Source organism: Trachinotus anak, unplaced genomic scaffold (assembly GCF_046630095.1).
Source record: "Trachinotus anak isolate AG129_WGS33_773 ecotype Australia unplaced genomic scaffold, CSIRO_AGI_Tana_v1 ptg000011l, whole genome shotgun sequence".
Lineage (NCBI taxonomy): Eukaryota > Metazoa > Chordata > Actinopteri > Carangiformes > Carangidae > Trachinotus > Trachinotus anak.
The window spans coordinates 7371568-7386221 of NW_027273862.1; the positions used below are offsets into that span (position 1 = coordinate 7371568).

Below are 14654 nucleotides of genomic sequence, written 5' to 3' on the forward strand. Positions count from 1 at the left end.
AAGACAATGACTAGTGCCAACATGCTGATATGTAATAGGTGAAACATCAGTCTTGTTCACCGTCTTAACTTTCTGGAACTTTCAGTTAGCGTGTTAGCATGCTAACATTTCACCAAGATTATCATAATTCATCCTGGGAGGGTAATGAATGTGTGCACCGAATTTAATGTCATTCGAGTGAAGACATTTCACTCAAAACTATAAAGGTGAACCTCATGGTGGTACTCAAGGAAAAGGTAGGGGAGCATCATCAGTATTTATCCTCTTCTGTACCAAAGTTAAGGACAAGCCATCCAGCTGTTGTTGACATATTTCAGTCTGGACTAGGGATGAACCGATTCTGAAACCGAGACCAAAATTGTGATACAAACATCCACTATCTTGTGGCGCAGATGGAAGCCCTGCCCTGCCCTGCCCTGCCCCACACCCCTCAACCCACTGCCACCACGGCAGGTGCATCCTATTGAGCTCTCATTCATTTCACAACTACAACACCACATGTAAATCATGAAATTCATTATTATTCTATTTAAAGTTAGGGCGAGCTGTATAAAGCTGTATAATTTACACATTTTATTGTTACATTACTATTTTGGTTCAATCATGATTGAACGATCATGCCTGCAGGAAAAGTTAGGCTAGTTTAATTAGCTCAAGATGGATCATAACCCTGAGATTGCAGACGCCCGGGGCACATTCAATCAATCTGAACCACACCATGGATTTGGAGATTGGTTACACTCCTTGTCTCGACCAAGGTGGTGGAGAAATTGACCAAACGCAACACAATGCTGCTAGCATGGATATAAATGATGCATAAAAAAACTTTAGAGTGAAAGGTCTTCATAAGGTCTGCTGGTAAACAGTATAAGTTGGTTTATATAGAATATATGTGCAGTGTTTTAACTCTATATATAATAAATAAACCGTATCAATAAAAATACACAGGAAGATGATTAGGGAATGTGTATCAGTAAATTCTCCCTTCTGATGTTTTATTCTTGTGCTGCCATGATACTCTTTCAATATCAGGACAAAGAGCAAGAAAAAGCTTTTCAGGCAATATTCCCAGTCCTTCAATAAATGTAGTAATGCAATTCACAGATGCAATAACCAAGACTTGTTAAAGGCAGCAGTATGCAATTACTTCATAGAATAGGGTTCAGAATCAATAGAGGCAGGATTGAGGATCCAGTTTCAAATATCTAGACAGGCAGAGTGCAGCTACTCAAATGACAACATCAACCATGGCACCCCCTAATCAACATTATTTCAAATTTGGATCATTTGTAGTCCATTTCTACATATTTATAGTTCATTACATGTCTCTAATTTGATTGGGAAAGTAAAGTGATACATCTGAGTGGAACACAATCTCAGTGTACAGTATCCTTTTCCCTGAGGGAAGCAGTCAAGCTTTCCCTGCTAGGATGTATGCTTTACCGGGCGCACCAAGGTCATCTTATCTCATCCTCTAAGTGCATAAGGTAAATGATACACTGGCCATCAAAAGAGCAAATACACGTCTGCTGTTCTGATGTAGAAGCTTGCTGCCTCCAGCACAAACAACTTTTCAATATACAGTATTTGTTGAGAGTAAAATAGTAGCTAGATGAAAACAGGCTTATATTAAGTTTTGGGCATAAGGTCAAAAGACGACAAACTGTAAGCTATTGTATACTGAAGTGATATTATGTAACTTTTAAAGAAAGTAACAGCACATTCTTCCATCCTTACAAATGAAAATATTAACATTACTTAGTAAATTCACTGGCTGTATGACTCCACTTGTGTTACTGTTACACTATGTTTTAGCATTCATCATTATCTCATTATTTGTCACAACTGTGGCCACAATGTCAGCTGTTAGAAAGTTAGCCTGCATAGTATGCTCACTTTAATTGATAAGAAATTGAGCAACAAAACACAGGAAGGCTCAAGATATGATGCTTATGTTGAAATATTTTCACATAAAATGACAGATGGATTGAAATTGATTGAAAAAATACTGTCCCAGGAACAACATGCAGATTATAATTGCTATTGTGGGCAAACAAGAAGTATTGTAGTGTGGTTAGCAATTTAATCTTCCTACACAGGCTAAAAATGTGTGCTCTAATCAAGTTAATAAGTTAACTATTTTTCCAGACATAACTTGAGACCAAAGCACACCAACATATAAAGTAGGACCAATACCATCATAAAATAAATAAAGTGTCCATCCTTTTTTACAATAACCCTCTGGTTTTATTTGAGAACAATAGCTAACCAAATGTGGTGGCATAAATTTAGCCTTGCTGTCAAATTTAGCTTTTCATCATGGTGTCCTCATAAAGAAGACTTCCTTTTCCATTGCGCCCTCATCCCAGGGAAGACACATCAAGTCGACTAATGTAGTATTAAAGTGGGGATAGTGTGAAACTTCACAACTCAAAGAGGAAGCTACTTTAATCTTACTTTCGCTCAGGTTGCAACAAACAATTCTTTAGACCCTCCTTCGCTTGAAAAGAAAAATCTATGCTGAAGACGTCTCTCTCTCTCCTTCTTTCTCCTTCTAAGCACAATACCATCTGTGCCTTAACACTGGAAACAGTTGTTCCTTTTGATAAAATGCAAATGAGCTGGGCTGTTTTTATCAAGGAGTCCCCCCCCCACACACTCCCACCCTCCCCCCTTTCCCTGACTGCCACAGTGGGCCCTCACAGCTGGGGGCTGAATGCTCTCCATGCAGCTTGTGTCGGCGTGGTCCCCACTGCAGTGGGCCTCAGCAGCCCGTGGATACAGGGGATGCGTCCACTCAGCGCAAATGTGGGGGAAAATTAAACTTCTTCCGTAACACCCTGTGGCTTTGTGAGGCGGCCACTTTATGAACATGAGGTCACACGCTCCAAACTCTTCTGAGCTTGAATGTCACTGTTGCATCCCAACTGCTTGACTGGCATGATTGAAAACAATATGGGTAACAATGACATCTATCGCTGTATTTTGGAGCTGTGCAGTGATGCTTTGCTGCGGGTTTTGAAACCAGATTAATCTCCTCTGCTAAACTGGATGAGATTGGCCCGTTTGAACCACAGAGGATGATGGGTATTTTTGGTGCACTATTCTCTAATGACAGGGCAGCGGAGTGGGTGGAGGGGAAATAAAACTGGTAAATTTAGCACACTGTTAGGACTACTATAGCTCAGAAAGATGCTTATTTACCCCCAGAGAAACAACTATTCCCTCCTTACTTTTAATGCAGCAGTACAGTGCACTGAGTTATTACAGCAGCTCCACAGCCAGAGATTGTTGGTGACATTTCACTTTTTGTAAGTGCCAGCAGATAGAGTGGCTCAAAGACTGACAGAACTACAGAATCTCTTTGGGCTCCTTCATTATGCCCTTGAAAGGAAGGAAGAAAACAGGTGTTTATATCCTCAGCTTCCTGAGATATCACTTTATCTTGGAGAGAGCAGTCAAGGCAGTCAGATCACATCAGCATCAGCTCTCAGAAGTTACCACGAGACAATATAGGAGTGAGCCTATAGCTCATCTGTTTGTAAGCTTGTCTCAGGACAGGCGGCATTTAAGCAGGCAGTATCTCAGGCAATAAAAATAATGCTGCCTATGATAGAAATGGGGAAATTCAAATTGGAGTTCAATTATGGATCTTTTAGAGGGCTTTACTGTATGAAACAGGGATTCTGCTTCATGATTTTGGTTTTTACTTTACTTTATCTGCATTTCCTAAAATAGTGAATCACCACAAAATATTAAAAGAACAATATAATTTATATATATATGAGACCTAAGATCTAACTAAATGAAAAACATATTTAAGTATTACCAAGTAAGAAAATGAGAATTGAACTTTACAGCACTGAATGTGGCTGTATTTATATTGAAGAGGATGTTGCTGAATTTCCCATGTTCAAAATAGAAATTTTATTATGGGAAAAAAGTAGTGTATACTCACATCACCAGCAGCCAGCAGCGCCCCGTTCGCCTCCGCCATGTTCATGTAGTTGTTGTTATTCTGGAACTGCAAATGACAACAAAAAACACAATCAGCCTACTAGTGTCCAGATAACAGCCAATATAACTGGAGCCTCTCCCCTTTCATAATGGACACCTGTCACTCAAACAGGCCTTCACACTTGGCTCTGGATGTTTACACACCGGGTTAACCCCTTTCTCATTCGTGCATGGGCGCATTCTGCCACTCTGCCATTATTGTGACATGACAAGAGGCGTGTGAGAGGCCCAGGCCGATTGGAACCAGGGTAATGAGAATCTGGTCTGGCTATTCAGCTCTTATGGGATGGCAATTAAGTATATGTTTGCATCACAAAGCCAAGTATCAAGATGCAGTGGCAGGTTATTAACTTCAAATAACCTGTGGGAGAGGTGTGATGCTGAGGGGAAATAAGGAGGCGGGGAGTGTTTTTTTTAATATGAGAGGAGTTGTGTTTAAGAATTAATTTCACTTTTTTTTTTTTTTTTTTTTTTTACATATATCTATGCTTATGGAGAATCTGATTTACACAAAAAAAAAAATTTGGGTCCATCCAATTAACTCAAACATTTCCGTGTAAATATCAGAGTAGGTATCAGAATAATAACTGCGTAAAACAAAGCCAATAGTGAGCGCCATACTGTTAAGACGCATAAGTGACAGTTGATAAGGTATTAAAACCCTGTACATTGGTAGGAAATAACATGTTTTAATACCCCCACCCCCCACCCCACAGCGCCCCAACCCACACATAGCCTGCTGGCAAAATGGCAGCCACTTCCTTTCTTCAGAGGCACAACCATGCTGACAGGTAGGAACAATGGGACATAGAATGAAGAATTATGGGCTAGCAGCTGGGCCCAGGAGCACAATGCACCTCTCTGTGAGTGAGGAGTGCAAAACCCAGCCTACACGGCTCAGAGGAGAAAGAATCACAGCGAGTTTGCTTCTTCATGAGGTTCCACTGAGAACACTCTTCCCATTCTCAACAAAGCTCTGCAGTAATCTCTTTTGTGTGTTTATTACAAAGTCACTCTCTTAAAACATTATGAGTGATGAGAAACTCCAATAGACAGAGTGAAAAAAATGGCTTCTTATCTGAGCAGAAGCCAAACAATAGTGGAAACAAATTAAGATCAGAGCGAACTGAGAAGTGCATTAATATATTTTCTAGCCCTCTGTGTTTTTTTTTCTTTTCTCCTTTTCTTCTGAGTGGTTAGTATGCGAATGTAATTACCGAAAGAGCTGCTGCTAATCAACTGCGAATGGTATCCATTAATTAGTCTATGCCCTGGAGAGAGAGTGGAGAATCAGCAGCAATGTTAACAGTGCTACGCACCAGTGAGAAAGGGAGCCACAAGCTCTGCTAGCAGTTGCTGAAGCAGGTGGTTTGAGCTGTCTAGGCCTCTGGTGCCGTCTTACCTGGAGCTGCCCCACTAAACTATATCTGACTCGAACACGGGGATTTACATGTTTGCACAAATGCTAACGCAAACGTATAAAGACACATACACACAGTCTCACAGGCCTCAAGTGAGAAACATCTGTCAATAGCTAGTACTCCTTCGCTTCTCAGCTGTGTGTAACTTTTGAGACATGACATGGCTGGGTTACGTCAGCCACTCGGCTGGTAATTAACCTTATGCTGGGCTTATCTCGGAAGTGTTACTCTGTCCCCCCTCTTCTTTTAGATAACAAATTGAAGTCTCAGAGATATCCCTCTCTATTCAAGCACTAGGAACATTGTTCTGATTGTGGGGGGAGATAGGGCTTCATGCAGTGCTGTCTCTGTTTCCTCTATCCCTGTATCTCCCTGGATGTGAATACGAATTAAAGAGAGAGCAGACAATTGCTTTTCATTGTAAATAGTTCCTTGATAATTTGTGAAAATCCCAGAGGAATACGAGACAGATTTGTAATCTTCAAATATAGATGTTTATTTTCCTTCCTGCATGGAAGGGAACAAGTTTTCTGTAGATTCGTGTCAGGTTCCGCAGGTTCCATGTAAACTTCCTGCTGGCATTAATAGTCACACATTTTCAACTCAATTACTCACCATGTTACACATCACCGGTTAATGTGGATGACACCTTCATGATCATGCAAGTGTTAATAAATCAGCAAGCAATGTGTATTAAAACAAACAACACACTGAGAATATGGTTGAATTACATACTGTAAGCACGGACACTGATCCGAATCACATTAGCTTCATTAGAGAAAACACAATCAAGTTAAGTCCAAGTACTAATTAGTAGTGTGAAACTCCCTGGGCTCTGTCTCTGTGAGTCATGCTTTATTGTGTTTCCAGGGCCCTTTAAGAGCAGTTCCAAATCTCCTCTGAGATCTGTGACTAACATCCCAAGAAATGTCCCCAGCCACTGGTATCAATCTTCTCCATTAAAAGCTGTACCATGTTGCGGTGCAGCCTGAGCTGGGGGCCTCTGTGGACGACCAGAGCAGGGAGTGGAGATTGTTATTGTTATTCCCAAGTCATTTTTTGGGGGTGAAGCCAGTCGGCGCTCATGTTCGCGGCAGTGCCGATTGAGTCAAATGCCAGATGAAATTAAGTGTGATTGGAGGGACCACGCAGCTGACGGTAAGGGACCGCGCTAAAATGGGTCAGTGCAAACAATGAAGGCTCTGTAATTAAAATGATGTGACGAGCTAGACGATAGCTACAGCAGCAGAGGGGCCAAACAACTATCTGTGTGTGCATGGAGAAGCACTTTGGAAACAGAAATGTAACAAAAATGAAAAGTTGGGCAAATCTGAGGAATGGCATCACTTGATTTATGCAGGATAAATGCTCCTGTAGCACAATAAGCTTTCCTTAACTGTCTTGTAAAGCAGCAGCTCAGGCAGTGACGTTATGTGCATTCAGGCAATTGGCATCTCACTTCTTCACATTTCCTAAAATCAGTCATGTACTTCTAGAAGGGAACCATAGGGAAACCATTGAAAAGAGTGCTTTAAATAGCTTTAGGGGCCTTTTATTAACAGAGTGAATTCACAGTTAAAGGTGCTCTGTAATATGAGCCGCACTAAGAGCCAGGCATGGCTACATGGCAGAGCAAACACTGGGCACTCAGTGTTTTTATTTCTCCTTCTGCACCACCAGCACATTTCTTCAATAACTGTTTAACAGGAGAGAATTAAGAGCTTACATGGACCCTGATCCTGATGTGAAAAGACTCCACTGTCTGCATGATCGCAGGCAGACAGAAAACCAAGCAACCTTGCAGTGAATAGGATGAATATGAATTTCTACTTTTTTTTCTGTAAATGCGCAGCATTTGCTTTCTTTTCATATTAAGTCAAGATACTACATCAAGGATTTTCTTAAAATCTAAAATTAAACAACAAACATCAACATGCATATTTCCGATTTTTTTTTTTTTCTGACTGAAGTGAAATGTAATTTTGATGCATGCAACCCCCCTTTTTAAATCCCAGTGCAGGAATATTTGTATGAAAGAATGTCCAGTGGGAAATAAGGTGTTTTACAGCTATTATAGCAAACAAAATTATTTCAACCTCAGGGCGAACACAATATTGCACCAACATGACCCCATCTCACCCCCAGTATGATGGAGTAACCACACAGATCCTATCAGTAAACATGAACTGGACAACCAAGATCCACAGAATACATGCCTGAAGAGCCTCTGATAGCACAGCTGCCATCTCTGCATGCATACAAATGGAAAAAACATGCACTAGTTTATACCTTTTTCATCTGAACATGGACTACTGCCTTATCAATGGTCATCATCATGGTCATAGTCATTAAATGAAAAGAATGGCTGGGAAAGATGCATGATGACATAATGTTTACATTACAAAAAAAAGTGATTTGTTAATGCTTTTTCAAACCAGCTTCAGCAGACTGTTCTTTGCTGTTAGAGTACAATCAAAAAGTCACAATACCACTGCTCCCTGTCAGCAGGTAACCAAATTGGACACATTCTTTCTCCCCACTGAAAGCCACCAAACTAATTCAATCAAGTGCCCAGGCTTTTCCAGAAACATATCAACTGCTGACAAGCGATTTTACAGTTCAGCTTGAGCTCAGTAATCACAGCCTACCATGTGTTCTCTGGAACATGACACTTGTGCTAATATGGTCTCCAGTGGTCTCCATAAAAGACGGCAAATACACCACAGTTAAAACTCAACCTCCAATCCAGAGAAACCCACAGTAATTTGCTATGTATTATTTTATGCAATTTCCTTTAAGGCTCGGCCTACCGCCAGGTTAGAACCTCTCTCTTAGCGGAGGAGATTGGAGACTCAAAAGAGCAGCTCTGTTTCCTTTCCTGCGAACCTGGTTGGGCCCTGTTGAAGCCTCTGGAAAAGTTATCTTCTGATTCCTGAGGTCTTCCTCACCAAATACATGCTCATTTACAACCCAATTCAGCATAAAAACTCTGCAGCTGCCTCTCTGGTGATCACAAGGCCTATTCACGCCCAGCAGGCTGTTGCACATGCAGTGCAGAGCTGACATATATAGATATATTCCCTCCTATGTGTGCAGCAGTCAATTTGTAAAGCGACTCCACAACACAGCATGTCCACACAGTCGGCTCAGAAGCTGCGTTCTGATCTGCAGGCTGAATCGATTGGTAATTCAGTTTAAAGCTAAAATCATTACTCCCCCAGCCCAGCACTGTCTTCTGCCATTAGGACTGCTACTCTTCAACTACACAAGGTAGCACTGAGGGGAAGTTCATTGTAAGTGTCTCACTCTCAGTGTGAGTACCTTAACAGTTGTGCAGAGCATCCAGCATGAGTAAAAATCCAAGTCTTATCTGGGATCTGAATCAAGCTGATGACAGTTTTGTTCAGGCTGTGTGTGGCTTTATCTCTCTCACACCACACTGACCACTGTGGTCTAAACTGTTGTCATCACAGCTTGCTCTGCTTTAGTAAACGCGAACCTCAAGGAACAGTTGGTTCAGGTTGAAATTTGGACCTTTAGCTTTTGGAAGATGTCATCACTAAGGTCTCTAAAATGTAAGAGCTAGACTTTATAGATGGATGTTGTCATGAGCAAACCCAAAAGCAGAGCCTCTGTTCTTCAAATTACACTACATGGTGCAGGAACATTACAATTCTGTCATGGGGCATGAAACTAAGTTTGCATATCCAACCAAAATGACAAGCTTAACTACCAAAATAAAGGAAAAACTTTGAGCGATTTCACAGCTCAGCAAATATGTATTATGTTTTTTCAAGCTTCCCAGTCATTATGGCAGTGTTGACAGACAGTAAAAGGGGAGTTATAGTTGGTGCATTCAGCATATTCCCTGGGGCTAAATTTATATCCAGCACAGACGTGGTGTATAAGGGTGATAACATAGAGATGCAAACAGACCAGGGTGAGACAGCATTTGTAAGATCTTTGCATTTCTTTTAAAGTACTTGCAAATAAGAGGAGCTGGGTTTATTGCATTAGTGCATACACTAGTTCAGGTCGAAAAGCTGCCAATCACATGATGCACATTTATTAAAACTCTCTTTCCCTCTCGTTTGCCGGCACTGTGGCCATTGAAATGAGTGATTTTTTGGGATCCGATCATGAAATATCGCAAATATATTTCATGATGGGATCCCAAAAAATCACTCTGAATCACAAATGTGAACCCCATGGTTATGCCAGATAAACATCTGGATAAAATTTTGTGGAAATCCATCCAATAGTTGTGATATTTCAGTCTGAACCAAAGTGGTGCACAGGCCGACAGACCAACATTGCCACACCGCTAGCATGGCTAAAAATAAGACTCTTACTTTGAAATGTACTTTCCCTATTTTCCCCATTTTTTTTAATAATGTGAACATCCCAAAATTCTTTGTCATCAAGTTTTATGTGTAAATGTTGATTTAAGAGCCAACGTAGCGACAATAGACTAACACATTAACACCATGATTCTGCAGCACAGTCACATCCAACGCCAGCATGTTACACAATGGAACTAAAATACACTGAGGTTCACCATAGCTACTGTTTTCTCTTAGGCTAAGACTTGCAAATGCTGCCAAAACAAAGATGGTCTCAGCATTTGTCATAATGGACCCATAGCCTGAGCCCAGTAGTCTCAATACTATGCAGGTCAACATCCAACGTCGTGTTTTTTTTTTTTCTCTTTTCTAGCTGTTGAGTCTGCTCTGTACTCTCAAGAGCAAATCCTAAAAGAAAGCGCAAGCTAAATGGGGTGCCATCTTTGATCTGGCGGGGTGCAAAGCCATTGGCCCACAGCCACAAAGGGGCTTAGATGATGGAGAGAGCCTCAGAAACATGGTGTAGCTTTCTCACAATGGCTGCTGTTGCATGGACACACAGCTCTCAAGGAAGCAACATGAGAAAGGCTTGGCTGGGTGGTGTTGTCTTGCTCTTACTGCTAAGCCATGTCTCAAGGCTGTTTACTCTCAGCAGCTTTGAAGCAAGTCCAACTCGAGATGGTATCAGAGGTGTGGATTTGAACCAAGCTTACTCTGCTCCGTTTGTCACTCTTCCACTTCAGAGCAGGAGGCTTCTCTGGGTTAAGAAAGCTAATAACTAAAAATTACATGGTTAAATGTCAAACAGAAGAACAACAGCTTTTGGTCACTGGAAATGGGTTTGTTTTTGGTGGCACTAATGGTGATGGTTATGCTTCTTCTCTCAGTTTGTCAGTTGTCTATGAGCTCTGGGACTTGGAGTCACATAAAGCTCTACTGAGAGCTGCTGGGAGTGGAGTCCTCTCTTATTGCTTTAGCAGCACAGATGCATTTTTCTATTCCCTGTGTGCTGTTACTGGCTAATACACTCATTGGGAATGTGTACAGTCAAGAGCTTTTAGTGATGAACTCATGCTATACCTCACAACTCTATTTCATATGAAGTAATGGCAGAAAAGAAAGATTTCTAAATCAATGAATAAAAACAAGACATTATATGGTGCATTTATAGTGTAGATACAGAGAGCACAAGTATTAGGAGCAACAACATCAAGGTATTCAGTCCAGTAAAGCCTTAATCTGCAGTATTACATTGGTTTGAACAATGTTCAAAAGAATGTTCAATAATATCTGATAGAAATATATAGTCTGTAAAATGAAATATTTGAAAAAGCATGTGCAATTATTAAAAATTCAAAGAAATCTGTACACTCAACCTTGAACACTTTAAAGCCATTTGTAGCATTGTGTGTAGCCAGTTCGATGTTTCGTCTTTTGGCCATTTCAGTCCGGTAATAGATTTGAAAATCTCCCTGTGTGTACTGTGACAATAACTTTCCAAGTTGGTGTGCAACCTGTGTCTTTTCTGTTATTCTTACCATAAGTCCACAGTAAGCACAAACCGACCAGTTGTTCAATCTCTATAAATCTGAAAAACACAAACTGCTGAGCAGTGACTCATATATCAGTCTATTATATACTACAGGGCTGACTGTATTAAACAAATGGCTAGGCCTGCAGCTGGAAAAGAGAGGCAATATAGAGAGAGCAGAGGTTATTGTCTAATTTAAATCTTGGCTGCTTTCCCAGAGCTGTACCACATTCCAATTTGTGGCTGTGTTGCTTGGCGCTACTGACAGAGGTCCGGCTGCAAATACTCTCGGGCTCCTCTCCAGAAATGTGTCTCCAAACTGACAATCAACAAGTTGGCAGAGATTAACGGAATGACTGGGGCAAATTAGGTGAAATAATGAAAATGCACAGATATGGATGTTGGGCCTTTCTTGCACGTGCCGTTTCTTTTATTTTTTTTTTATTTTTTTTATTTTTTTTAAATCTCCCACTGCAGTGGCAATAATGTATCTATAATCATTACGACTTGATGTGCAACGACACAGACACATCAAGAAAGCCAGCAGATTGCTTCTGTACCATCTTTGAGTTCTATAATGAAATAGCAGCTGGAAAAGACATCTGTGAAAACATAGTAGTTACAGAATGGTTGAGCAGGCTCTTAGAAGCAATTAGCTATTTCAAGCATTTTCTCTTTGGCATACTATTGTCCATTCATCTGCTAGATTGACAGCACACCAGGACATCATTAGCAAACCTGACAGCTGTTGAGTCGCAGACATTGTTTTTCTTGTGACAGCCACCATCAGGCTAAGTGCTTCACTAATGTTTTTAACAGTAGTTAAACTCAAAATGTCACTTTAACATTTCCTACTTCAAAAGCACGGTGAGATTAAGATACCAGCTTTGAATAATTACAAACACTAAGCTTCAACTTTGATTCCATATCATTGCACTGACATTTAAAGAGATTCGGAACAAAGAGGCACTACGCATCTTTTAGTCATAATGCAAAAATGATTCCTTTCCGCTGTGTAAAATGACAGGTGGGAGATCAAAAGCATACAGAAACCTGGAGGTCTGCCGTGTATTGAAGAGGTGCTTTCAAAAGAACAAGGTAAGTTAGCAAAGTGTTCATGGGAAAAGAAAATCTTGATGACACTTGTCAGTGTGTGGCCAATTTCCCTATTGATCAAGCAAACTAGTGAAAATCCATTCACCATCGAAAACTTGTGCACTTGAGCGGTATATGCAGTGCAAACACACTGCAGTTAAAGTAAATGACTGTAAACCTAAATAATTGGTACAATGTAGACACAACGGTTTGTCATGTCCTGTAGAAGTAGTTTTGACATGTTCCTCCAACATCCCCTTTCATGCAGATTAAAGAGTTTACAAGCAAATAACTCTGAACCTGTCTCTTTTTACAATTCAAAATAATTGTATATGGTGTACTTGTACAACCTTCCTTTACAGCTGTATTGATTTCCTCCTTTGACCACAGCTCCCTCCGAACACTTTAATCCCATTTCTCTACTGCAGGCAGCTAAAAAAAGGAGTCACCGACATTTTCTGTATTTGAGCCTTGACCTCTATTTTAGGATCATGCTGTGAGTTTCTCCACTAAAATAAATGAGAGCAGGGCACAGTCTGTCCTGCACTCACACCTTCCCATGCACATGTTCTCCCATCACTCTTCATTTGTCTTCATTAGGCTCATTCTTGACCTGCTTCTCTGAATTCTCTGCCAGTATATATGGTCTGCACAGAGCTTTAGGACGTGTGATATTTTAGCCCTAATCTCCTGGCATCTTGTTGTTTATATGAAAAGGTGATTAACAACTAAATGAAAATAACCTGTAGCTGACACAAGCAAACATTTTATAGCCTAAAATACATGTCCCAGGTCTGCCAGGTGCATTCAGTCAACAAACCCTGCAAGACCAATGTTACTAATCCAATTAATCAATTTATAAACAAAGCCTGTAATCACAAACCCAGTGATTTCAACAGGGGGCGCCATGCTGTAAAAACTGACTGTAGCTTTAATTTGCAGTGAGAAACAAAATTCCCACTGTCAACTTGTCATCAGCTAATTTACCTGGAGCCAGAGGGGGAGATTCACTGGACACATAGGGAGAGTTAATCTCTTCATTCATCTTCGCTAAAGAGATCGACCCAATTAGCTCACCACATTGACTGACAGCCCCTGTGTTTGCTTTTCTCCCTCGACCCCCCCCCCCCTTCTTAAAGCAGGAGTTATGCAGTTTATGCTGGCTCCGGCTAAAGAGCCTCTAAAATTATTTGAGGGTACTGTACAATAGTGAAATAATCATGATGTCTTTATTCAAATCTGTCGAGTCTGAAATATTCACCACTGCAATTTGCTGTGACTGATTAGCCAGTGGAAGGGTTGCTTGGGGATAGCTCTCCAGAGCTCTGTAATTGAGCGGATTTGACTTGGGAGAGGTTTTTTCTGCTGATAACTACACACATTCCCTTTTTAATGTACTTTTCTTTTTTTAGCCTCTCCTAAGAGCCAGTGCACATCAGAATTATGATGCTTGCAGAAACAGCAGTATGTATAATGTAGGACAGTTTATATTTCAATTGCTGTCCCTAGAAAATGAGATTCCACGTCGTGTTTCATCTGATGATTTACCACAATAGCTCTGGCTGTAGCCCAGAGACCAGTCAGTGTTGGTTGGCCTGGTCACTGCAGGACTGTCAGATCTAGAAACTCAGAGATCAGGGACAACAGCCTGGAGGACTGCCGCCCTGGCCTCTGACATCCCACAATACACACAGTCTGGAGAACATTGATGTAAATGTCTGTGTGCCATTACTCATTTTGCATTACAAGATATGAAGTCTTAAACAATGCTATATAGGCATTTTGCTCTGTGAAGGGGAGAGTTATTTTGCCAGTCAAAACAGGGCTGTTGCTGGAACAGCCTTGCTCAGTCTGGTACGACCAGTAGCGTGTGGTGGTTAATGTGAACCGGTGTTAGCAAGTTTAGACATTAAGGTTCAGATATTAATTTTATACTACATTTAACATTGTTCTGTAATTGTAACTAGATAGAATACTTTATTATCTTTGTGGGAAATTCATAACTAGTTGCCACTGTTTAGTAAAACTTTCATAAATGAGTTTAAAATCACAGCTGTAACATCCCAGTGAAATTCATCACCGTTTCCCTTTGATGACCTGTGACATTTTGACAAACGTATGGTTAGATTTTGTAGCTGGCACACACATGTGAGGGATTGCAAGGCTTAAAGGGGATGATAAACAGTGCACTGAAAAGGGTAAGCCATCAAATAATGTCTAATAATGAGCTGTTTCATTATAATCCTG

The 14654-nt window shown here is 40.7% G+C and overlaps 1 protein-coding gene across 1 annotated transcript in view; it reads right to left on the minus strand.

Moving 5' to 3' along the window:
- Positions 1-14654, minus strand: part of tox3 (TOX high mobility group box family member 3) — a 39592-nt gene that overhangs the window by 13574 nt on the left and 11364 nt on the right. The window contains exon 2 of the mRNA XM_071489168.1: positions 3959-4024. Within this exon, the coding sequence (XP_071345269.1) occupies positions 3959-4024 (66 nt within the window). The remainder of the gene's footprint in view (positions 1-3958; positions 4025-14654) is intronic.